This window comes from Plecotus auritus (assembly GCF_963455305.1).
Source record: "Plecotus auritus genome assembly, chromosome: 1".
Lineage (NCBI taxonomy): Eukaryota > Metazoa > Chordata > Mammalia > Chiroptera > Vespertilionidae > Plecotus > Plecotus auritus.
In genome coordinates this window covers 45,837,036-45,864,616 of record NC_137770.1, presented here as the reverse complement: position 1 = coordinate 45,864,616, position 27,581 = coordinate 45,837,036, and the positions used below count along the sequence as shown (strand labels likewise).

The window sequence follows — 27,581 nt, the reverse complement described above, 5'->3', positions numbered from 1 at the left end:
GTGGTGGACACATGGTTACAATATAACCTTATAACTTTAATATCAGGAAGGCCTTACTTCACATAACACAAAACCCCAAAGTTATACAAGAAAAGATGCATAAATTAGACTACATTAATTGAATACTATATAGCTGCATAAAATAGAGAAAGCTTTATAATGGAACATCAACTTTACTACTTTTCTGTCTGGTATCTGAAGCCTAGAGATTTAACTTGGGATTACGTAAGAAGGTAGCATAATAACATCAGCAATCTGGGACTAACAAAGAGATAAAATCTTGAATTACTGGTTTAACTATAAATAGACAGGAATGAAACAACTGATATGGAAGGATATTTCTAACTCTCCATTGACCTCTATTTCTGATGCTGTATCCAGAAAGCTAGAAATATTTGGGTTCAAGAAAACTGATCTGAAATGCTCATTTGCAATAATTCTAATTAACCTGAATACTTAATAAGTTATCTTCCTCCATTATGGTTTATAATTTTATTTACATCTTATTGCACTATAAACTACTTTAAATCTTTTTGAAACTAGTATGCATTTAAATCAATATACCCATACTTAAAACTTCTTTGCAACTCTATTTTCTAAATTACTATGGCAAAAATGACAAATATTGTTGATACAAAACTTATCTGTCAATGATTTATTGAATAAAAATCAATTTCCTTTTATTTGTTTCTTTAATCCTCACCTGAGGGTATTTTCCACGATTTTTTAGTGAGAATGGAAGGGAGGGGGAGAGACAGAGAGAGAAACATCGATGTGAGAGTGAAACATCAAGAGACACATCAACTGGTTGCCTCCTGCACACTCCCCAACTCAGGCTGGGGATTGAGCCTGGAACCGAGTTATTTGCCCTTGACTGGAATCAAACCTGAGACCCTCAAGTCTGCAGGCTGACCCTCTAACCACTGAGCAAAACTGGCTAGGGCAATTTCCCTTTTTAAACATGCATTTTAGAAAAGACTCATGTTAGTGTTAATGTTAAACTGCCTAAAAAAACTAAAACCAACCCAAATATCCAACAATAAGAAACTGTTCAACTATAAAGTTGATAACTCAATGAACAGGATGCAACCGTCAAACATAATGGTTTATAAAGGCTAGACTAATATGAAGAAAATATTTAAATAAAATTTTATGTATATTATAAATTCAGCCACCTAAAAATATACATGGAAAAGCATGAAGAAAATTCAGCAAAATATTATCTGTGGGTTGACATGAGTGATGTGATTGTAGGCAATGTTGATTGTCTAGTTTTTCCTCTTGCAAATTTTCTGCAATGGACATATATTACCTTTGTAATTAGAAAATGAAAAACTATTTTATTGAAACCCAAGGGAATTCCATTATAAACCAGAAAAGCAACCTCTATTTTAGAGGTATTCTGATATGTTAAAGTATGTAGCCTCAATTGGTTTGAGACTTTATTAAAATTCCAAAAAACCACAAGAACACCCAGCTCAACCCTCCAAACCACCAATTGAAAATATATACCAAACACTTACAATTTATTTCTGAAGCTGTCCGTTCAGCTCTGGCATTCCTGTTTGTAGATCTAATGGTATGACGAATGATTGCATGGGGCTGTGGATATAAACATACAGTTAAAAATTTTATTTTTCAATTAGTTTATATTCAATATTATTTTTTATTAGTTTCAGATGTACAGTATAGTGGTTAGACAATCATATAATTTACAAAGTATCCACCCGATATTTCAAGTACCCACCTGGCACCATACTTATTACAATATTATTGACTATATTAGAGGCCCACTGTAGGAAGATTCCTGCAAGAATAGGGCTTCCTGCGGCCGGAGCGAAGCAGAGAAGGGAGCGAAGCCTGCCGAGGCTTCGCTCCCTTCTGCAGTGCTTGGCTTCCTTCTACGCTGTCTTCAGTCTTAACTGCCATCTTTGTTGGGTTAATTTGCATACTCACTCCTGATTGGCTGGTGGGCGTAGCAGAGGAATGGTCAATTTGCATGTTTCTCTTTTATTAGTGTAGATTCCCTATGCTGTACTTTACACTTCCAAGACTATTTTGTGACAACCAATTTGTAGTTCTTAATCCCTTCACGTTTTAAAAAGAGATTTCAATGATAAAGTTCAAAGTTTCTCTTTTTAAATTAAACGTTCACTTATCGACAAACATGACTATCTACTAATAAATTATAGGGCAAAAATTAAAAAATATAATGAACACCAAGGTACTTTAAAAGTTTATTCACTTAGCCCTGGCCAGGTAGCTCAGTTGGTTCAAGCATCATCCTGATATGCCAAGGTTGCAGGTTTGATCCCCGGTCAGGGCCCATACAAAAAGCAACCAATGAATGCATAAATAAGTAGAACAAATTGATGTCTCTCTCTCTCTCTCTCTCCCTCCCCCTGTCTCTCTCCTCACCTTCTTCTCTCACTCTAAAAAAAACAACGCAATAAATAAAAATTTAAAAAAAATTTATTCACTTATTCTATGTTTATACTGTGTAAAATATATGAGATTCAAAGAAAGCCAGAGATCTTCAAAGAGCTTATAGTCTAGGAAGACAAGACGCAAATACTTATAAGATTAGAAAATGGTAAGTGCTATTCATTAAGATTATTACTAAAAAAAGATTACTATTTAAAAAAAAAGTTTTTATTGATTACAGAACGAAAGGGAGAGGGAGAGAGAAAGAGAGAGATAGAAACATCAATGATGGGAGAGAATCACTGATCAGCTTCCTCCTGCATGCCCCACACTGGGGATGGAGCCCGCAACCTGGAGTTAGCTATTATTTGGCTATAATGAAGATTAAGTGAAGAGATGACAATGCTGGAAGGAGACTGAGGATGAGCAGGATCATCAGGATTGTCAGGTTATGGCTCTTAATTTTATTTTCTTGGCACAGGTATTTTTTGGAGATTTTACAGAGGGGGGGTGGCATCACCAGTCATCTTTAAGAGTAATCTGATAGCCCTGGCCCGTGTGGCTCAGTTGGTTGAGCATTTGAGCATGGTCCTAAGCACCGAAAGGTTGCTGGTTCCATTCCCAATCAGGGTACATGCCAGGTGGGCTCAATCCCCAGAAGGCAGCCAATCAAAGTTCTCTCTCGTACATCAATGTTTCTCTCTCTCTCTCTGAAATCAATAACAACATTTTTTTTTTTTAAAAAAAGAATAATCTGGCCCTAGCCGGTTTGGCTCGGTGGACAGAGTGCAGCCTGTGGACTGAAGGGTCCCAGGTTCGATTCCGGTCAAGGGCACATGCCCGGGTTTTGGGTTCAATCCCCAGGGGGTGTGCAGGAGGCAGCCGATCAATGATTCTCTCTCATCATTGATGTTTCTATCTCTCTCTCCCTCTTCCTTCCTCTCTGAAATCAATAAAAGAATAATCTGATGAATGTGTAAGGGGAATGGTGGGAAGAAATACTGGATGCAGGGAGACTAAGTAAGAATATTGTAGTAAATCAAATGAGACGCATACTACTTCCACCCTTTTGTATAAGTTCCTGATTCTTTTGAAACTATGCCTTCAGCTCAACCCCTATCAAATTTCTGATGACTCCCATTCATTGATTACTCAGACAGTGCCAATGTTTTTTTCTCTATTTCAAAACCCACCATCATACCAACAGACTTCAAAAGCTCACTGTTAAAAAAAAAAAAAAAAAAAAAAAAAAAGAGCTCACTGTCCTTAAATTTTCTGACCTCATCTCTAGAGGCATTCTTCAATGCATTCTCTACTCCTAAGATCCCACCCTGAATCCTGTCATCCATTCTGATATACAAATTCACACAATACTCCAAACTTCTCATCCTTTCAGCTCACTCTCTTATTTGTACCCATTAAACTTTATAATGTTTACATTAGAATCTCAAGTCCATCAAAATCCATTACTTTTTCACTCTCTATCAGAATTTTTCCTAACTTCATTTTTCTTCCTACTCAGTTTATATCAGGCAGACCACAACTGCAATCTCTTGCCAATATTCTAAATTCCCTTTGTCTCAGGGTCCTTCACTACACTAGCATGCCAAAAGGATAACTCCGGATGAATTAAACTAGCTATTTTTGTGTATACATCTGGGGTACAAATCACTGCTGGATGAACATTACACAGCAGAACACACTGAAAATCTCTCATGTAAGGCTTCAGCTTTGCCCAAAACACTTCTTGAGTCTCTTAACCCATAAAGTCACCTCTACACACCTCCACACTCTTCAAACGCATCCATATTCCTTCCCACCTTTAGGAGATAACCTTGCTACTAACTTCACAGAGAAAACAGAAACATCAACTAGAAAACTACTACCTACACTGTCAGCTACCCTCTCTAATGCAAGGGAAGTGTTTCTTTTCTTTTCTCAAATTCAGCCTCTCTTTCCTTCTCAGGGATGTTGTCTAATTTATCTTGCTTCTCGTGGTTCTTCTATCTCTATCTACTGGATCCTTTCATAAGCACTTCATCCGGCTCAAACTTTTTGCCACACATAAAACAGTCAATAAATCCCCTACCAACTCATTTTTCTCTAGCTATTGCTCTATCCTACTCCCCCACTTCCCAACTAAATTTCATAAATGAATTGCTATACTTATCTTTCAAACTATTCTAATCTAGATTCACCTCACCTTTTTAAAGTATTCAAATTCTACCACCCATATCCAATGATTTCTTTAACTCAACTTCTAGACAGTATTCTAATTAAAACTTTCCTTCTTTATTTTAATGTTCTTTATCCTTTGCCATTCCCTTAGCTTACTTGATTCTTGAATTGTGGGAGAAATCTCAGGATGCTGTCCTAGGCCCTCTTCTTTTCTCATTCTACATGCTTATTTGGGTGATCAAACCTTCCCCTTAGGGTATCAACTACATCTGTATCTAATGCCTTTCAAATTCATATCTCTAGTCCAAACTTTTCTCTGCAAGCTACAACCACATAGCTCTCACTTTTTATGAGATTTCTCCATTTGGAAGTCTTGTGCAACATTAGGATTACCATATATAAAATTAAACTCATCTTTCTTCCCAAATCTGTTCGAGTCAGAATCTGGACTAACCCTTTTCTGGAATAACTCCCCCCGGCCCCAACTCTCATGTCTTCATCCCATCACCAATTCTCTCATATACAATAATTTTTTTGTTTTGTTTAGTTAATCCTTACCAGAGGGTATTTTTTCCATTGATTCTTTTTAGAGAGTGGAAGGGAGGGGAGGTGAAGAGCCAGAGAGAGAGATGTGTATGTCTCTCACATGGATTGGATGCCCCCCGCACGAGACTGCAACTGAGGTATATGCCCTTGACTGGAATCGAACCCTCGACCCTTCAGTCTGTACCACTGGCCGACTGAGCCAAATAGGCTAGGGCTCTCATATAATTCTTGAATTAGTTTACTTTTCTCCATTCTTGCTCTACCAACCTAGTCTAAAACGCCATTATCTCTATTCAGAATAACTTCCAAAGCCCCTTAACAGGTTTTCTGGAATGGAATCACCATTCTGAAGTTATAAAGATCTTAAAATGCGTATCTAATTATGTCACTCCTTTACCCTTTAATAGCTTCTACTGCCCTTAGGCTAAAGCCCAAAATTTTCAACATGGCTTGAAATGGCTAGCTCTATAACTTCCTCTCTCACCACTTCCTTCCTTGTTTTCTGCTCTAAGAAGGCTGACTTATCCCTAGTTCATCAAATACACTGCTTTCTCTCTTATCACCAGGCCTTCAAACATACTATTATTCCCTCTGCTCAAAACACTTTTGCCTGTTCTCTTCCTCTAATTCAAGTTATCCTTTAGGTTTTTAGCATACATATCACTTCTACAGTGAGTCCTTTCTTGTCCCTATGATATGACCCCATAGCATCTTGTATTTATCAATCCATAATAGTTATCACACTTATAAATTATTTGTTTATATTTCTGAATTTCCTTTGAGGGCATATAAATTCTTTGAAGGCAGGAACAGTGTCAAATCTCATAGACCATTGTGTCCCCAACTGCCTGGCACAAGGTTTTTTTATATTTCAAGGACTGGTGATATCACTAAACAGAAATAGAAATCTCAGAAGGTAGAGTAGATTTGGAAACCAAGCAAAATAATATGGGGGAATACAAGAAGTTTTGTTATTTAATATGTCATTTAATATGTAACAAAATGTTCACTGGGTACCGATAAGACTATGCTATATATATATCTATATATATCTGTAGCAATGATTCCTTTTCAATGATTGGTTTTCAAAGATTGCTTAATGACTCTTTCTATTAAGTACATACATAGAAATGATGGTGTAATAACTAAGATAGTAGGCTTTAGAATTAGTTTGCCTGGATCCAAATCCTGATTCTACTACTGACTAATCATATGATCTTGTCAAATTACATCTAGTCTTTCTTCTTCATTTCCTCATTTGTAAAATGGAAACAGTAATACCTATTGCAAAGGACTCTTCTGGGTATTAGATGAGTTAACATGGAAATTATTTGGCCTAATACTTGACACACAATAACTGCCCAATGAGTGTTAGTAGTAACCATAATACTTATATGGTATAAATTAAATCTTAAGAACATAAAATAGAAAATTTCCTTCAATAAATAACAACACAAAGTTTAGTTCCATAGTCTGGCCAAAAATGAAGATAGAGATAAAGAAATAAAGGCAGAAAGAGAAAAGAAAAGATAGATTTTAAGAAACACAAAAATAAAAAGGAATAGCCCTAGCCGGTTTGGCTCAGTGGATAGAGCGTCAGCCTGCGGACTCAAGGGTCCCAGGTTCGATTCCGGTCAAGGGCATGTACGTTGGTTGCAGGCACATCCCCGGTAGAGGGCGTATAGGAGGCAGCTGATTGATATTTCTCTCTCCTCTCATCGATGTTTCTAACTCTCTATCCCTCTCCCTTCCTCTCTGTAAAAAAAAAAAAAAAAAAAAAAAAAAATCAATAAAAAAATAAAAAGGAATAAAAAAGAAGAGGAAGAGACACTGGTGAAAAAACATAGTTATATACAGACAGGAAGTTCCTCATTCCTGATTTACAAGTTATATTGTTAAATATGGTCTATTTAAAATAATTCAACAATATTTTCAGTTATAAATAGCTCTCCAAGTAATTATGTAAAAAATAATTGTTTTGAACAAGTATTGGAAAGAATAAATTTCTATGGGAACCTCAACTTAATTCTTAAAAATTATTTGTATTCTGTTAGTGACCTGTATAATAAAGAAATTACAAAAATCTGGAAAGAACTAGGATTAAGAAATGATTATGTTATATATATATTATACCACAATTTTTAAGGAAAGTATCAAGTCGTAATTATATTCAGGATAAGTGTAGTTTATACGGCTAATTAATCTTTGTAGCTAAATCTGTTTTAACTAACTTAAAAGAGTGAATTAGAAAACAAACTTGTAAGGCCATATTAAACATTTATTTTCAAACTAGAGGTCCGGTGTAAGAAATTCGTGCATGGGGGCGGGGGGTGTCCCTCAGCTTGGCCTGCACCCTCTCACAATCTGGGACTGCTGGCTCCTAACCGCTCACCTACTTGCCTGCCTGATTGCAACTAACCGCTCTCCTGCTGGCCTGATCGCCCCCAATTGCCTTCCCCTGCCGGTCCGATCACCCCAACTGCCCTCCCCTGCCGGCCTGGTTGCCCCCAACTGCCCTCCCCTGCCAGCCTGGTCGCCCCTAACTGCCCTCCCCTGCTGGCCATCTTGTGGCAGCCATCTTGTGATGATGTCACGCGAGGGCATCGTGAGAGCACGTGACGCCACCTAGGCTTTTATTATAGAGGAGGATATTAGACTGCAAATACTCCTTACCTCAAAGTCATCATCGTCTCCTTCAGTGTAATGTGAATGGTTGTCTGGATTGTTCACTTTGTCCAGAAGTTCAACTGCTAGGGCCCTAGAGAGACCTGGCTGTCCTACAAACGTATGCTAAGTGAAAACAAAACAATTTCATGAGTACGCTTTTACATCTATGGCTTACAGAAATGTTATTTGTATTTTTACATTCAGTAAAGATCAGAGATAAGTATATGGGAGCCTACTTTATTAGTACAGATAAATCATTAATCATGGAATCCATAATTATATATTATAAAGCTAAAGAATCTTTGTGGAATAAGTTTATAACATTAACATATAAGGCAGTAAAAGGAAAACTTTGGCTATAACAATGACATTCATTATTCATGTCATTATGCTGATAAAATTATGTTAATGTACGAAGACATACAGTGAAATGATGACATTTAATAGTTTTCTTAGACTGCAATACTCATTGATTTTTTTGTACTATAAAAATATTTAACAAACACATATACACACAGAGCATTCTATAAATTAACAGAAGAATCCAAGAAAAGCAATTTTAATGACGGCAATATTTTTAATAGTTTCCTCTATGGCAGGGGTTGGCAAACTACATACAGTTCATGGGCAAAATCAGGCGCACTGCCTCTTTTTGTAAATAAAGTTTTATTGGGTGTTAAAGCCACACCCATTTGTATGTGCTATCTATGGCTGCTTCTGTGTTACAAGGGCAAAACTGCATAGTTGTGGCAGAGGCTATACAGCCCACAAAGCCTATAATATTTACTGACTCTTCACAGAAAGTTTGCTAACCCCTGCTGTAAGAGATCACTAACATTTTTATATTAAAAAACCTAAATATTTTTGTTCTAGTGATATGCCTAATTAAGACATGACTAGAGAAGATTCCCCTATAATTTCAATGACTTACAGTCAGAAGTCTTTCAGCAGTTGGTCTTTTTTTTGGGTTTTTGGTTAGTGCTATTTTGACAAAATTATGGAATGTTGATGACCTTAAAATAGAAGGAGACATGTACAAAAATATTTCACTAATGTTAGTTTTTTGGTGTTACTACATAAAGTTAACTTACAAGTAGTTAAAAAGCCTGAAACACATGATTTTTTTTCTTAGGTCTCTTAACTCTATATAAGCCAAAAAACTAAACCCAAAGCATAGATATTCCTTGATGCCCTGGCCAGTGTTGCTTAGTTGGCTGAGCACTGTCCCATGCACCAGAAGGTCGCCAGTTAGATTCCTGGTCAGGGCACATACATGCCCAGGGTGCGGGCTCAATCCCCAGTAGGGGGCGTGCAGGAGGCAGCCGATTGATGTTTCCCTTGCACAAGGATGTTTCTCTCTCTCTCTCTCTCTCTTCTCTCCTTCTCTCTCCTTCTCTCTCCATTTCCCCCCTCTCTAAAAAAAATAACAATGTATTTAAAAAGAAGAAAATGTGTGTTAGTTCCATCTCTTAAGTAAAATTCAATTAGTTAACAGAATAGTAATATATGAGCTCTAAAAAATACAGTAAAAAGCAGAAATGCATAGCTGTATCACTTACAGGATTTGTAATCTATTAAACTTAGAAATCAAAATGACCTTTTCTTATTGCCTGATTTATATAATATGTAAACGTTCTGCTACATCAAAAGAGTTGAATGGTGAGGAGATAGGGTGGGTAATGTAAAAGATTATTTAAAGCCTTTAAAAGGTCATTGAATTTCTTAGAAACAAGGGCAAAGAAGGAGTGATTTTAGCAAGCAGAAGAGTTTTCCTGCCACCTGCGTTGATGAAGCAGGGAAAATGACATAAATTAAAGGAATCATGCTTGGATTATTAATTAATAGCAAAGATGGATATTTGCACCATAGCCAAAATTCCACTGGAAGAGGGACTGGGCAAGAACCAAAGAGAATAACCTTAGTTATTACCAATGACAGCAAACACACAGCATTTCTCTTCAGAAAAATCACATTACTGCATTACATTTGGTGACTTGTGGAGGAGATAACATGGAGTTACATAGTATCTGAGACTGGCAAAGGTATCCAATGGTAATGACTCCTCTGGAATCTAAATGTGAATTCAGTGGTTATAGCTAATAGTTATTCATTCCTGAATGAATATTACGTCCCTCCTGCCATAAACCCCTCCAGTTTTAAGTGCTTAGGAACTTGAGGTGACAAGGAATAGGAAGAAACCTGTGTCAATACAAAAGAACACAGCTAGCAGAATATAAACCTTTTTTGGGAACAGGACTCTCAGAATCTGAAATAAGATATGAACATACAGAATTTGGGGGGGGCCCATGGACCATCAAAGAGACCCATGTAAATCTAGATGAAAAAATAACTGAATTTAAGAACTTGGAAACTTATTTGCATACTTTTTAAAAATTAAATGTATGGAAAGACATTACCAGGTAAACAATTTTCAATTTTTATCATCCAATTGAAGATGTCCTTATGAACTATAAGAATATTCAAACTGCTTTACTTTGCATAAGAAAGAAGATATTAGAATAAAAATATGTAATAACCTTTTCATTTTGGAGGGAAGGGGGGAGAGAGAGAGAAAGAGAGAGAGAGAGAGAGAGAGAGAGGGAGAGAGAGAGAGAGAGAGGGAGAGAGAGAGAGAGAGAGAAATATACCGATGCAAGAGAGAGACATTGAATGGTTGCCTCCCACACGCCGGGTATCAAATTTGCAACCGAGTATGTGCCCTTGACCAGAAATCGAACCCAAGACTCTTTGGTTCTCAGGCCAACATTCTAACCACTGGGACACAGGCCAGGGCAGTAATAACCTTTTGGAATATTAGGGAAGGAAGGTAGAGAAAAGTCATTAAAGATTAATTTAAGTGTCATGATATATGGGAAAACTTTTCATATCATCTTCCATAAAAGTCACCAAGTAATTAATGTAAGTACAGAGTAAAAATATAACTTTTCAAAGTCAATGTATTTATTTCAAATCCTTTCCTCACCACATCTCTTACCCAAAAATGCCAAAACATAAGAACATGATCAGAATTTTTTAAGAGAGCAACACATTATAAAGGAACACTGACCAGAAAAACCTAGATCCTTACCATAGCACTGTAAGTAAATTACATGTGTAACTTTAGGTAAACTGTTGTTTAATGCCTCTGGGCTTCTGTTTCATTATCCATAAAATACAAGAACTAAACCTGTGTCCCTTCCAAATGTAAAATTCTATAAATCTATATATTATTTAACTTACCATTTTGTTTTGTCCTTTAGTTTTGGGGGCTGAAAATTACTTTTGGACATTAAGAAGAGGGCCCTGAAATAAAAACTTCAGTTAAAGAGCAATACCAAGATACTTTTATTACTATACCTAATAATCAGATGAATATTCTGTAATAAATTTATAAATATTACTACATAGGTAGACACTGATGAAAACTGGTATAAAATATGGAAATTAATTTTTTTATATTTTGGAAAACCTATGGAAAGTTTCCCCTGGCTAGAGAAAGGATCTTTAAATTTCAAACAAGCTCTTATTCACATGTCAAAGCTACCAAATATTAGAGAAGAGTTTTGTGATCATACTGGTAGATAAATAACTGATATTTTATCTTAGGTAAAAATCTGTATAAATTGTATGTCATTCTGTAACACACACCTAACATTAGGTTTTATGTTTAACTGAAGATTTGCCTATATAATTATTTTGGGTCTATAGGCAAATCATGTTGACTTCATAGTCTGTTTCCCTTTTTGGCCAATAATTTTCCACACCCTCTTATTATGAATGATACAGAAGTCAACCTACAAGAGAACTTTCTTTATCTGCGAGTCTACCTGTGACCCATTTTCTGTTTTCTATGGATTATAGGGGTTGAAAAATAAAGGATTTAAGAAGGAAGTTCTAAAATGCTCTATTTCACTAATTCTTACAAAACCCCTTCCAGGTTTCTAAGCAAACTCTTTAGTCTTTTTTTTTTTTTTTTAATATCAAAGATATTTTCTCATTTTAAAAGCTAAACAGTGGTTGGCAAACTGTGGCTCATGAGCCACATACGGCTTGCGAGCCACGGTTTGCCGCTCTGCTAATGATTTTGCCGACCACTGGGATAGGGGCTTAATCACAAGGAACAACAATAGCCTGTAATTATTGGAATCGAGAGTCTAGGTCAGTGGTTGGCAAACTCATTAGTCAACAGAGCCACAGTTTGCTGACCACTGATCTATAATAATAAAAGCATAATATGCTAATTAGACCGGGCAGCCGAACATCCTTCTGGACAAAGCTGCAGCAGCTGTGAGGGCCGAGGGCAGGCAGCCATGGCTGGCAGAGGCAGCAGCGGTGGGGTGATGGGGGCGGCGCTTTCCCCTGATCAGCCCGGTTACCTCCCCTGAGGACTCCTGGACTGTGAGAGGGGGGCAGGCCGGGCTGAGGGAGCCCCCTGCCAGTTGAGTGCAAAAATTTCCGTGCACCAGGCCTCTCGTTCATATATAAAGGAAAACTGAAAAAGAAATAAAGGTCTATACTCCTACAACCCTAAGATATTATTTGAAATTTTCTGCTCTTCTTTTTAGTCTTTATCTTAATAATAACCCATTACTACATCACTGTATTAGGTAATATTATGTTCTGCTTTTTCTTTTCTTTTTTTTTTTTTCACTAATAACCAATTTCCCATGTTGCTTTGTTTTATGTAATAGCTGCCCTTAACTACTAAATAACTTGCTTAACAACTCACCAATTATTGGACATTTAGATTCCACCCCCTCATTATCCAGAAATGGATAATCCTTAGGTTTTTTTTCCTGGATAATTTCCCAAGTATAATTTTCTTAGTGAAATTACTGAAACATTTGGATGGCCCATAACAAATAATGTCTAAATTATTTTTCTAAAAGTCTGCATTTTTTGACATTTCACCTAAATGTAGATATCTCTTAACTTGTATAACTTTAGTTGCTTGTGAAGTCAAATAGTTCTCCATGTTTTTTTAGTACTTGCTCATAAACAATTTATATTTTGCCTATAAAATCTTTGAATGAGTTCCTTATGTAATATATATTATTCTGTCTATCATGTGAGGAAAACAAATTACACATTCTGTTGATTTTCTTTTTAACTTTATACTATTTACTTTAAAAGTTTAAATTTTAGTCCAATTTATCTTTTCATTCAAAATATTAAAAACTTTCAAAGGCCCTCAAGTTTTTTTTCTGAGACAATTTAATCTAAATGCAAATGACAATTATACTAAGCACACCACTTTATCCTTAGGAAAAGTAAAAAACAACAAAAAACATGCTGAAATGAACAACAAAAAAATCTCATCTGCAGTCTATCATGTTTATGAACCTACTTAAGATAAAAAAAAAAAAAGAAACAAGTTCAACTGACAGAAAAATGAATGTAATGACTTAAAAAAGATTTCAGACAGTATATACTGTTCGCTCCTTGTTGTTTTAGGAATAGTAATACAAGCGAGCAGGGTTTAGATGAGATTATCCGTAAGTCCCTTATAACACCTCTACCATTTTAACATACTTGAAAATTAGCTTGGAATATCCAACTTATCAGTATCTCACTTCCCAGAAGACCTATTAATAACTGCATAATTTTAATTAGTGAGAACACCTCATTGGATGAAGATCAAACATAGGTGGTTGAAGTTCTCCAAGTTCAATTGCTGTTATTCCTACTGCCCATATATCACAGAGTTGGTTGTAGCCACCATTCTTTTCTACTGCTGCAACTTCTGGGGCCATCCTAGAAGGAATCAGTGAATATATCACGTTTGTTTTTAAAAATAATATGAAATCTGCTACTTTTGTCATATTCACTAGACTTCCCAGAGGAAAAGGAGCTGAGAGACATTTGCTAAGAAGAAACTTTATTTTAAAAGACTTATAAAGACCTCATACATACACAGACACACACATTTTTTAAATTCATTATTTAAAAACCTTGAATCCTCTCCTCTGAATACTAGTGCTCTGAGGAAAAAATCGTGTTGTCTTATTTTAGTTTCTGTTTTGTAAATCTTGTTATGTAATATGGGGGGAAAAAAAAGAACACCTAAATCCCTGTGTAAGTCAGAGAAAAGTTCCCAAAGGAGGTGAGACTTAAAGAATGAATCATCAAGGAGCTAAGAGCAGTAGGAAGTTGGGACATTTTAATCAGATGAAACAAGCGTAAATGAAGGGAGACAAGAAGAGAGCATGAAATATCTGGAGAAGTGATAGGACAGTGCTACTCATTGTATGATATGGGGCATAAATTGCTTGCTATGAGTCTGTGATAAGTATAGAAATTGAGAGTAAGCATTTACTCTCATCAAATACATAATCATTTTTTAGTTTGTCATTTTTAATTTATTTTACTGAATGGTCATTCATTATAGACAGTTTGAGTGGGACAATAAAGTATTTGAAAAATGAACATCAGAGATGGTGCTAGATGGACCATGAACGGCCTACTGATTATATAAGAAATTCAGACTTTACTGTGAAAATAAAAGGTTAATTATGGGGGTAAGCTTGATCTAAAACTCATGGCAACATGAAGGACAGTGTGAGAGGACGTGAAACCAGCATTATGCAGATGAATTAGATTATTTCAAAAGCACAAGGGAAAAAACAAAGGATTTTTTGAAGGCAGTGGCAGAGGGGACAGAATAAAAGAGGTTGACTATAGAGAATGATGTGAGTATAAAATGCTTATGAATATACAAGTATAGCTATTATCAAACAGCTGTTTTGAATATATACAAAACTGAAGGTCAACTGAGTAGTGGAGTTGGAGTTATCTACTTGGCAGTCTGTGCTATATAATGATGGTATCTGAAGTTATAAAGCATAGATTATATTGCTCAGGGGAAATATTCTTTTATTTTTTAATGTTTACTATCTTAAAATTAATTTATATTTATATTGAATACCCAAAAGGCAGAAGTTGCTTTTATATTCACTTAGGTTACAAAAAGTTATACAACAAATGTCTCTCAGCTAAAATGTGGTTAAGGATATAAAATACATATATTAAAAATGCCAATATGTACATGTACATGCTCTTTGCAAGTACTAGATACATAATAATGGGTATAGAAACAAAGAGAAGAAAATGACCACCATGAAGCAAAGGTGACTGAAGGCAAATTTCATAGAGGAAAGAAGCTGAGCTAGAACCCAGAAAAAGCATGTGGGTTTCATCTCCTCTGCCCACTGGAATCAGGTGTTAGTGGCTAACTGCAGCACCAAGCTGACCAGGACTGTTGCACTTCCTGGTTCAGTGGAAAACAGAGATGTGACCAATCAGTCAGCCATGGGTGAGATAAGGCAGAGAGTATGCCACTCTTCAGACAGAACAGGACTTAAGACAACTATTCTAAGAAGGTAATAACCAATATCTGGAATAGTCACGGTACAAAAAACTGATAATTTTGACTAAAGAACAGTGTTGATTGGGAAGGACAGTCACAGAAAAGAGATTAAAGAGGGAAATAGGCATGTGAAGAATGAAATTTTATAGGTAACCTAATCACCTGTTTTCTTTTAACTTTATTTAAATGAGATTTATCAGGGCTTTTTTCTGTGGTTGAAAGTGATATGTGTTGACTGAAGAGAATTTGGAATATATGACCAAATATGGAAGAAAATAAGTTAACAATTATACCATTCAAAGAGAACCACTGTTTCACATATTTTATCCATAAATTTAAAACACACATACACCTTCTATAAAATGGTATAATATTGCATATGCTACTTTTAATCTTCCTTTTTTAATTAACATTATATCATGAGCCTATCCACTGATCTTTTACAACAGGATTTTTAATACCAGCAATTTCTTTAATTTGAAAGAATGTACATAATTTCCTTAACTAATTTCTACTGGATATGCATATATTCCCTCTGTTTTTCATTATTAAAGTATTTGATAAAGTTCTTTATATGTAAATCTGTATGTCTCTTTGATAAATTAATACAAGCAGAACTGAGACAAAACATAAAAATTACATAAGGAAAAAAAATTGTTACCAAATTATCTTTCAAAACTGTCCTACAAATTTCTACTTTCATTATCAAATATTTAGTGATAGTGATAGATATTACCCATGACTCCAAATATTTTCCAATTTGATAGAAAAGAATGTAATTGTTTAATTTGCATTTTTGGTCATCATTGGGGAAATTTTTTTTCATATTTTATGATATCTTATATGTATGATTTTAATAACTCTGCTTCTAAGGAAACATTCTTTATTGACTTATTAAGAACTTACATATTGCCCTGGCCAGTTTTTCTCAATGGTTAAAGCATCGACCTGCAGACTAGAGTCCTGGGTTAGATTCCTGGTCAAGGGCACATACCTCAGTTGCAAGTTCCCCAGCCCGGTAGAGGCTCATGTGGGAGGTAATCAATCAATGTGTCTCTCTCACATCACATTGATGTTTCTCTATTTCCAACCCCCCTCCCCCCATCTTCTGCTTCCCTTCCACTCTCTCTAGAAAGCAATGGAAAAAATATATCCTTGGGTGAAGACTTTTTAAAAAGAGAACTTATATATTAAAGATATTAAAACTAGTTTGTCATATTTTAGCCATTACTTCCTGGTTTGTTACTTGCCTTTCCCTTTTAAGTGGGTAGACATATAATGACTTTAAATTTTTATGTAGTTAAATCTATCAATTTTTCCCTTTAACATTTTATGCCAAGAAAGGCTTACTCAACTCTTTTTAAGTTTATTTTTATTAATTTCAGAGAGGGAGGGAGAGAGTGACAGGAAGATCAATGATAAGAATCATCAATTGGCTGCCTAAAGTTCCACTTTAGCTATATTAGTCAGAGTTTAGCATTGAGACCACAACCCACGACTGGGGAATGTGCCCTGACCAGGAATCAAACCATGATCTCCTGGTTCATGGGTCAACGCTCAACCACGAGAGCCACATGGGCTGGGCCCGGGCTACTCAACTCTTAAAGCAGATAGTCATTGATACTTCTTTTGGTTTTAGTTTTATATTTGACTATTTCCATATATAATTTATTTTGATATTAATATGAGGTATAGAGCTACTTTAAATTTCTTTCCAAATAAAAAATTATCCAAATAATAAAATATCCAACCTTTTATCAAACTTTAAATGGCACCATTTATAATATTCAGTAAATGATTTTACATATTCAAATTTATTACTAGGCTTTCTATTATATTTCAATTATCTGTCTTCACTAATGAAAGCAGTGTTTAATTAATTTATTTTTAATGTGTGTGTGTTTTTTATTGCTTTTAGAGAGGGAGAGAGAGAAACATCAGTGCGAGAGAGAAACACCAACTGGTTAGGTTGCCTTCTGCATACACCGACTGGGGATGGTACCCGAAACCTGGGTATATGCCCTGACTGGAAATCGAACAGGAACCTTTCAGCACACAGAACGATGCTCAATCATGTCACAGTGGTCAGGGCTGAAAGCAGTGTTTTAGAAAGATTATTTTGTCAGTAACTGGTAGGATGCATCATCAATAGGGTAGGATGCATGAGTTTTAACAAACAGATAGCGAAGTCCAAGATTAAAATAGAAGCAATATCAAAAGAAAGGGTAACAAAATGACAAGAGATTGTAATATGAGTTTTTCTTTTGAAACTCTCATACTTATGAGTGCTCTCAATACAAGATCCCAGAGATGGCAGGAATTATTAGCATTTTAACATTGGCAAAGCTGGACAATGAAAATGAGAATTAAAGTTTCCCGACCCAATTAGAACTATGATAGTATCAAGGAGCATGCAAGCCTTCAGACTTCGTAAAGAAATGAAAATGCATAAAATTCAATTATAATATAAATTTGTCTTACCAATAAGGGGTGCCAATGAAAGATTTTCTCTTTGCAATGGTAGCTGTTATTTTTGCAGCTACACCAAAGTCAGCTGGTAGAGAAAAAAAAATAAAACAGAAAATTTTAGTTCTTTTCAATAAAAGCATTGACATTTCTAAGTTTCATCCTTAGGCCTGACATTATTAATAATTCAGATAGTAATACTAGGGAAATATATAAAAATTGAATACCTAAATTCCTTCTTGCTTGCTTTATAACACACCCATTAAAAGAAAATAATTTACTGGTGCTTTACTAGAATGAAAAATGTGCATTATTAAGGACAAAGTTAATAAAAATATTTTTATGACAAGCACATTAAAGTTAATTTGAGCCCGACCGGTGTGGCTCAGTGGTTGAGCATTGACCTATGAATCAGGAAGCCACGGCTTGATTCCAAATCGGGGCACATGCTGGAGGTTGAGGACTTGATCCCCAGTTGGGGTGTGCAAGATACAGCCCATTGATGATTCTCTCTCATCACTGATGTTTTTATCTCACTTCCTCTCCCTTCCTCTCTCTGAAATCAATAAGAACATAAGTTTTTTTAAGTTAATTTGAAAAATAGAAAGAGCAAAAAATAAAACACCCACCTGAATTCCTTTTATTCTAACACAACCAGGTTAGTATTTTGGTGCTATTATAAAAAAAAGTTTTTTGAATGTACCTGGTGGGAGGGAAGTTGGTGGGCTTTGGCCAAGCAAAAAAGTTCTTTTTCTACATATAAACTTTGTTATCGTTGCTAAACATGGTTGTAAAAAAGTAAATACAAATACAGTTCATTTTTGTCATGTAACAGATCACGGGATTTTACTCTTACTCTTCTTAACTATTAATTTGTTTTAAATCCTCATCCAAGGATATGCTTTTATTGATTTTAGAGAGAGAGGAAGGAAGAGAGAAACACCAATTGATCACCTCCTGTACACGCCCTGATCGGGATGGAACCCACAACTTTCTGGTGCACAGGTTGACGCTCCAACCAACTAAGCCACCAGGCCAAGATGACTGACTGAATAATGTTTCCTAAGTGGATTTATCACAGCGTAACAGTTTTTCTATTGCTAAAACTATGCTCTCATTTTCTTCTAGTACATATAATAATATTATGATTAACCCTTCTGTGAATATGGATTTTTTTTTTATCTTTAGAATTAATCTCCTTAAACTGAGTCTCAGGAGTAAAATTGCAGGGTCAAACAATGAACATTATTGTGGCTCTTGACATGATTATTAAGCTTGTCTAATGTTAAAATTAAAATTTGGGAAAAATGTTAGAAACTTGAAATAACATACCTAATTTTACATCGCCATGATCTGTCAATAAAATATTTGCACCCTAAAACAAAAAAACAAATACTATTTAATTAGTATCATAAAATTCATTCCAATAAAATTATCAATTTAAACATATTGAATAAACTTACTTTGATATCTCTATGCATTTTGCCTTTAGTATGCAAATAGGCAAGACCCTAAAATTAAAAAAATAAAAGGTAGCATTAGCAAAATAGCAAAAGTGATGCCTACACTTCCTGCTTGAATTCTTATTGAATAAGAAAAATGAGAATGGCTTTCTGGTGGCGAAAAACCCCAGATGAGTTTCTTTTTACTAGTCAATGTTTACTATATTTTAAGATTTCAAATTCATTTCTGGTAAAAATCAGAAATATTTTACTACTAGCGGGGTGGGGGGGGGTGTCCCTCAGCTTGGCCTGTGCCCTCTCGCAGTCCGGGAGCTCTTGGGGGATGTCTGACTGACGAACATCCTTAGTGCTGTGGCAGAGGCAGGAGAGGCTCCCACCACCGCTGCTGTGCTCGCCAGCCATGAGCCCGGCGGCTTCTGGCTGAGCGGCGCTCCCCCTGTGGGAGCACACTGACCACCAGGGGGCAGCTCCTGCATTGAGTCTCTGCCCCCTGGTGGTCAGTGCGTGTCATAGCAACTGGTCGTTCTGTTCGGTTGATTTGCATATTAGCCTTTTATTATATAGGATAACACCATCTCCAAAATTAAGAAAATGAACATATTTATTGCTCCCAAAAGTTTCTCCCACAAACACTAAACTGCTTTTTTTTTTATTAAAATACTAGTGGCCCGGTGGACGAAATTCGTGCACATTAAAAAGGGATTAATTAGAGGAAATAATTTAATATTGCTATTTGCCCTTTTTCTATAATAGAAGTGTCAGAGATGAAAGAAAATTAATAAAATGTATATAAAAACCTTCCTCCTGTCAGAGTCTGGGGCACACCACGGGACCCAGAGTCAAGTTCCCACCCACCCACATGCGCCTCAAAACTGCATGAGACCCAGACCCGGCCGCCCCACCCCATTGGGCTAGATCCAGACCTGGCCAGTCCCACCCATGTCAAGCCCTGCCAGGCAGGGGACGTAGCCTCAGGTCCCCTGGCCCGGCGCCAGGACAGGGGGCATGGCCTGAGGCCTAACCCTAACCCTAACCCTAACCCTAACCCTAACCCAGACTGGGCGGGGGTCATGCCTTGTGGTCCCTCATCAAGCCCCGCCAGGTGGGGGACATGGCCTGAGATTCCCTGTCAAGCCCCACTGGGTGGGAGGCATGGCCTGAGGTCCCCCGTCAAGCCCCGCCAGGTGGGGGTGCGCAGCCTCAGGTCCCCCGTCAAGCCCTACTGGGCAGGGGGTGCGGCCTGAATTCCCGCCCGACCCAGCACTGGGGGTGCACTTGAGGTTCCCTGTCAATCCCCGCTGGGTGGGGAGCACGGCCTGAGGTCCCCTGTCAAGCCCTGCCAGGCAGTGGGGTGCAGCCTCAGGTCCCCTGGCCTGGTGCTGGGGCGGGGGGTGCGGCCTGAGGTCCCCCGGCCTGGTGCCGGGGTGGGGGCCACGGCCTGAAGTCCCCTGTCAAGACCCACCTGGTGGGGGGGGCGCAGCCTGAGGTCCCCTAGCCCAGCACCAGGACGGGAAGCACACCTTGAGGTCCCCCATCAAGCTCCGCCGGGCTGGGGTGCACAGCCTCAGGTCCCCCTTCAAGCCCCACTGGCAGGAGGGTGCAGCCTCAGGTCCCCTGTCAAGCCCTGCTGGGCAGGGGGCACGGCCTGAGTTCCCCCGACCCAGCACTGAGGGTGCACCTTGAGGTCCTCTGTCAAGCCCCGCTGGGTGGGGGGCACGACCTGAGGTCCCCTGTCAAGCCCAACCAGGCAGGGGGGCACAGCCTCAGGTCCCCTGGCCTGATGCTGGGGCGAGGGGCGTGGCCTGAGGTCCCCCATCAAGCCCCGCTGGGCAGGGAGTGGGGTCTCAGGTCCCCCGGCCTGATGCCAGGGTTGGGGGCACGGCCTGAAGTCCCCTCTTAAGCCCCACCTGGTGGAGGGCACAGCCTGAGGTCCCCCAGCCTGGCGCTGGGGCAGGGAGAGCAGCTTGAGGTCCCCTAGCCCAGCATCAGGATGGGAAGCGCACCTTGAGGTCCCCCGTCAAGCCCCGCCGGGCAGGGGGCATGGCCTCAGGTCCCCTGGCCTGGCACCGGGGCGGGGGGCATGGCCTGAGGTCCCCTGTCAAGCCCTGCTGGGTGGGGAATTCGGTCTGTGGTCCCCTGTAAAGCCCTTAGGGAGTGGGGGAGGGCGTAGCCTCAAGTCCCTGCTGATTGCTTGTTAAGGCTCCTTATGGGAACTTGGCTTCAGCTGTGGGTGCATCCATCTTTGTGATGGAGTGATGGTCAATTAGCATATTCCCTCTTTATTAGATAGGATTTTTTATTATAGAAAATTCACATATAAAGTCTGAGTAACAATACAATGAATCCCTATGTATCCATCACCTAGACTCAACAAGTGTGAAATCATGATCAATCATTTTTATTTTTTAATTATTATTACTAGAACTAGTAGCCCTGTGCATGAATCCGTGCACCAGTAGCTCTCTGCGGGGCCTGGCTGCCTCGTGCCTGCTGCCCAGAGGCTCACCGTGGCCCAGAGGCCCATCCGCGGCTGGGCGCAGAACACTTGCCTTGTCACCGGGGCAATGACACAAGTGTTCCCCCCACCCCCGCCACTCCGTGCCCACTGCCCAGAGGCCCTCCAGGGCCAGGGTGGAGCGCGTGCCTTGTCGCTGCAGCGACAAAGCAAGCATTCTGCCAGGCCGCTCATGCTGCCCGCTCTCAGCAGCCGCCCCCCAGGACTGGGGGAATCGGGCGGGGCTGAGAGGACAGGCGCTTCCATCTTTGTGATGGAGTGATGGTTAATTTGCATATCACCCTTTTATTAGATAGGATGTCGTGCACTGGGGGAGAGGGCGATGGGGGGGAATCCCTCAGCCCAGCCTGCGCCCTCTCGCACTCCGAGACCCCTCGGGGATGTCTGACTGCCAGCTTAGGCCCACTCCCTGCCTGCAGTCGGACATCCCCCAAGGGGTTCTTAGCACTGCCGCAGAGGCAGGAGAGGCTCCCGCCACTGCCAATGCACTGGCCAGCCGTGAGCCCGGCTTCTGGCTGAGCAACACTCCCCCTGTGGGAGCTTACTGACCACCAGGGGGCAGCTCCTGAATTGAGCGTCTGTCCCCTGGTGGTCAATGCGTGTCGTAGCAACTGGTCGTTCCACCATTCGGTTTATTTGCATATTAGCCTTTTACTATTATATAGGAATTTTTTTTGTTAATCCTCACCTGAGGATATTTTTCCATTGATTTTTAGGGAGAGAGAGAGAGGGAAAGAGAGAAACATTGATGTGAAAAAAACACATTGACTGGTTGCCTCCTGCATGAGCCCTGACCAGGGTCTGGGCTGGGGAGGAGCCTGCAATCAGGATACTTGCCCTTGACCAGAATCGAACCTGGGACCCTTTGGTCCGCAGGCTGACGCTCTATCCACTGAGCCAAACCAGCTAGGGCTCATGGTCAATCTTGTTTCATTCTGAACCTCACAGTACCACACACTCCCCCTCCACCACCATATTATTCTGAAGTCTCAGATTTCATATAATTTCATCCACTAAGACAGTGACTTTAAAAAAACATACATAACCACAATGATATTATACCTCATAATTAACAATTATTTAATACTATCAAATATCCAGTGTTTACAAGTTAAAGTGGGATTCAAACAAGGTTTGTACACTTGTTTGAATTTGTTGAAATGACTCCTACTTCTCTTTTAATCTATAGAATCCTGTGCTATATCTTATTACATTTTCCTTGTAAGTTTTTGTTAAAGAAAGTGCTGTTTATTGTGTGCAGTCTCTCAGGATTTGGATTTTGCTAATTACATCCCAATGATGTTGTTTTACGTTTTTCTGACCCCTGTATTACCACTAAATGAGCACTTATATCTAGGTCTTGATGAGACTCAAGACTGAATTATTTTGGTAAAATTACTTCATGGGTGGTGCTATATTAGTCAGAGTTTAGTCAGGAGACTAAAAAAACATAAGTTATTTGAACTATAGAACTAAAAAGGAACAATGAGAGCAACAAATATTACAGCAGCAGCAATTGCAGGAAGCTGCTACCAAAACTCTAGGACATGGGGGAGCAGGGTAGAGAAGAGGCTGGAATTATTAATACTTAGAAGCCTGGAAAAAGAGTCCTGTAGAACTGAAATTGAGATATCTGAGAAGGTGCTAATGTCCACAGAAATTACACAACGTCTGGCTGTCTTTTAGTGATATTAACTGATCTGATACTGATCTGATTTCTGTCATGATAGATCATTTCTGAATTTTCTAGAATTTATGTAATAGAAATCATTCAGCATATTCTTTTTTGTCTGTATCTTTCATAATAATTAATATGACATTCCTTGAGATGTATATATCAATACTTCATTCTTCTTTATTACTGAGTAGTAGTCCATTATACAGATATACCAAAATTTGTTTATCCGTTTACCTTGGGTTGTTTCCAGATTTTGGCTATCTATAATACTAGAGGCCCGGTGCACGAAATTCGTGCACGGGGGGGGGGGGGTGTCCCTCAGCCCAACCTGCACCCTCTCCAATCTGGGACCCCTCGAGGGCAGGCACAATCCCTTTCACAATCCAGGACTGCTGGCTCCCAACTGCTTGCCTGCTTGCCTTCCTGATTGCCCCTAACTGCTTCTGCCTGCCAGCATGATCACCCCCTAAACACTCCCCTGCCAGCATGACTGATGCCTAACTGCTCCCCTGCCAGCCTGTTTGCCCCTAACTGCCCTCCCCTGCAGGCCTGGTCCCCCCCAACTGCCCTTCCCTGCAGGCCCAGTCACCCCCAACTTCCCTCCTCTGCCAGTCTGGTCACCCCTAACTGCCCTCCCTTGCAGGCCTGGTCCCTCCCAACTGCCCTCCCCTGCTGGCCTGATCGCCCACAACTGCCCTCCCTTGCAGGCCTGGTCCCTCCCAACTGCCCTCCCCTGCTGGCCATCTTGTGGTAGCCATTTTGTGTCCACATGGGGGCAGGATCTATGACCACATGGGGGGAGCCATCTTGTGTGTTGGAATGATGGTCAATCTGCTATTACTCTTTTATTAGATAGGATAGAGGCCTGGTGCATGGGTGGGGGCCAGCTGGTTTGCCCTGAAGGGTGTCCCGGTTCAGGGTGGGGGTTCCCTTGGGGCTTGGGGCGGCCTGGGCGAGGGGCCTGTGGTTGTTTGCAGGCCGGCCATGCCCCCTGGCGACCCAAGTGGAGGCCTTGGTATCTGGGATTTATTTATCTTCTACAATTGAAACTTTGTAGCCTGGAGTGGAACCAAGCCTTCTGCTCACTCCGTGGCAGCAGCCCTATCTGTTGGGATTTATTTATCTTCTATAATTGAAACTTTGTAGCCTTAAGTGGAGGCCTGGGGCCGGCCAGGTTGTGTGGAAAGCTTGGCTTCCTCCATCGCCGGGGAAACCCAAGCCTCCCTCCTGCTCTCTCCGTGGCCACAGCCATCTTGATTGGGTTAATTTGCATACTTGCTCCTGATTGGCTGATGGGTGTGGCTTGTGGGTGTAGCGGAGTGATGGTTAATTTGTTTATTACACTTTTATTAGATAGGATAAGCATAATATGCTAATTAGGCCGGACGACCTTCCAGACAAAGCCAGGGCTGCAAGGGAAGCCCGAGTCCCGGGTGCCAGAGGGAAGCTGGTGCCGGCAGCCGGGGGAAGGAAGTCCTACTCTTGCATGAATTTCATGCATTGGACCTCTAGTTATAAATAAAGCTGCTATGAAGATTCATGTACAGTTGTTGCATGATTTTTTTCCCTCTTGGGTAGATACCTAGCGGTGTTAACAACTGGATCATACAGTGGTACAAGTTAAACTTCTGGTGACTGCCAAACTGTCTTTCAAAGCAGCTGTACCATTTTACATTGAAAACAGAAGTGCGTGAGAGTTCCCGTTAATCCATATCCTCACCAACCTTCCTAAGTCAGGTTTTGTTTTTTTTAATTTTAGCCATTCTAATTGGTGTGCAGTGGTATCTCACCGTGGCTTTAATGCACACTTTTCTAATAACTAATGAAATTGAGCATCTTTTCCATTCATATATCTTCTTTGGTGAAGTGTCTGGTTAAGTCTTTTGTCCATTTGCATATTGAGTTGTTGTTTTTTTATTGAGTTTTGAGAGTTCTTTATATACTGGGGATATAAGTCCCTGGTCAGGTATATTATTTGCAAATTTCTACTTTTAGTCTTGTCCTTTTATTCTCTTAACAGTGCCTCTTAAAGAAGAGAGTTTTAGTTTTGATGAAGTATAATTTAGCAAGTTTTTTATTTTATGGATCATGCTTTTCCTGTTATGTCTGAAAAGGCTTTGCTTAACTCAACATTGCAAAATGTTCTATGTCATGGTATTTAAGTCAACACATCTGTCTCAGCCTGCATTTGTGTTTATTCATTTCACAGGATTTTATGGATATGTATAAGCATATTTGTTTAACCTTTATTTCTAAATGTCAACTACAAAGATAAAAGTTCAACAGTATTCAGGTAAATACTTTCCTTACTTTTCTTAAATCCAATCTTATGCATTACAAATAGATACAAGCATCTGCCTGTTTTATTATATCTTCTACTTTAACTATGCCTGAGCATTTATTTATTAAAATACAAATTCATTATAAAAATACTTTCTCCTACTTTCTCTTCTAGAATTTCTAGTGTATAGAAATCCAACTGATTTTGTATATTGGTCTTGAATCCTGCAACCTTTCTAGCTATACTTATTAGCTCTAGTAGCTACTTTGTAGATTCAATTCCATTTTCTACATAGATAATTTTATAGTGAATAAAAAATTTTACTTCTTACTTTCTAATATGGATGCCTTTAATTTCATTGTTTTTTTCTTTCTGCAATGGCCAAAATCTCTAGCACAATGTGGAAAAGAAGTGAGAACAGACACCTTGCCTTGATTGACCTTGGTGAAAAATCATCTAATCTTTACCATTCAGAATGACACAGTTGTAGGTTTTTCATAGTTGCTCTTTATCAAGTTAAACAAGTTCCATTCTATTCCCAGTATACTGAGAACTTTTATCACAAATGAATGTTGGATTTTGCTAAATGCTTTTTCTGTGTTTAGACAATCATGTGGTTTTTCTTTTTGTTTGCTAATAAGGACAATTACATGAAATGGTTTTTGAATGTTAAAACAACATTGCATTCTAGGATACTGCCCTCCACCCCACCTTATTCACGATGTATTATCCTTTTTATATAATGTTGAACTGCCTTTGTTAACATTTTATTTTCCTTTTTAATTTCTGCATCTATGTTTATGAAGGATATTAGTCTGTAGTTTTGTTCTCTTGTAATGTCTAATTTTGGCTTCAGATCAATGCTGGCCCATAACAAGATTTGGGAGGTATTCTCTATTCTTCAGTTTTCTAGAATACTTCATATAGAATTGGCAGTATTTCTTCCTTAAGTGTTTGATAGAATTTATCCATGACATCATCTAACTTGGAGATTTATTTGTGGGAATAGATATAAACTATTCAGATGATTTCTAACTGACTGAGCTTTGGTAGTTTGTTAGGAATTTTCTATTTCATCTAAGTTGTAGGCTTTATCGGCATAAAGCTGTTCTTAATATTCCTTGGGTATTGATTATCCTATTATCCTCTGAAAATTTGTAAATTGTCATAATATTAGTAACTTGTGTCTCCCCTTTTTATTTTTCTTAATCACTCTGGCTAGAGGTTTACCAATTTTATTAATCTCAAAGAATCATATTTGTTTCAATGCTTTGCTCATGTTTTCTGCTTCCTATTTAAATGATTTCCACTCTGATCTTCATTATTTTCTTTCTCTGCTTACTTTGGGTTTAATTTGCTCATATTTTTCCAGTTCCTTAAGATGAAAATTGAGTAAGTTGTTTTCAGATCTTTCCCTCTTTCTAGAAGAGCTTAAAACACCTTTTAGTAGTGTTATAAACGTTCCTCTAAGTCAGTGGTTCTCAACCTTTCTAATGCCGCGACCCTGTAATACAGTTCCTCATGTTGTGGTGACCCCCAACCATAAAATTATTTTCGTTGCTACTTCATAACTGTAATTTTGCTACTGTTATGAATCGTAATGTAAATATCTGTTTTCTGATGGTCTTAGGCTCTACAGCAGCGGTTCTCAACCTGTGGGTCCTGTTATGTCTGAAAAGGCTTTGTCGCGACCCACAGGTTGAGAACTGCTGCTGTAGAGCCTAAGACCATCGGAAAACACAGATATTTACATTACGATTCATAACAGTAGCAAAATTACAGTTATGAAGTAGCAACGAAAATAATTTTATGGTTGGGGGTCACCACAACATGAGGAACTGTATTAAAGGGTCGCGGCATTAGAAAGGTTGAGAACCACTGCTCTAATTACTGCCTTAGCAGCATCCCAAATTTTGATGAGTTGTGCTTTCATTTCATTGGTTTTAAAATACTTTTTAGTTTCTGATTTCTTCTTTGACTCATATGTTATTTATTAG

At 38.7% G+C, this 27,581-nt stretch overlaps 1 protein-coding gene across 4 annotated transcripts in view; it reads right to left on the bottom strand.

Moving 5' to 3' along the window:
* MAP4K5 (mitogen-activated protein kinase kinase kinase kinase 5) overlaps nt 1-27,581 on the bottom strand; it is a 107,396-nt gene that overhangs the window by 41,043 nt on the left and 38,772 nt on the right. For all 4 annotated transcript variants that reach the window (XM_080671620.1, XM_080671622.1, XM_080671619.1 and 1 more), the window contains exons 7-14: nt 19,111-19,158; nt 18,980-19,022; nt 17,663-17,735; nt 13,438-13,569; nt 11,056-11,118; nt 8,747-8,828; nt 7,822-7,938; nt 1,524-1,602 (exon numbers count right to left, since the gene is read on the bottom strand). In XM_080671620.1, coding sequence (XP_080527746.1) covers nt 1,524-1,602; nt 7,822-7,938; nt 8,747-8,828; nt 11,056-11,118; nt 13,438-13,569; nt 17,663-17,735; nt 18,980-19,022; nt 19,111-19,158 — 637 coding nt within the window. The remainder of the gene's footprint in view (nt 1-1,523; nt 1,603-7,821; nt 7,939-8,746; nt 8,829-11,055; nt 11,119-13,437; nt 13,570-17,662; nt 17,736-18,979; nt 19,023-19,110; nt 19,159-27,581) is intronic.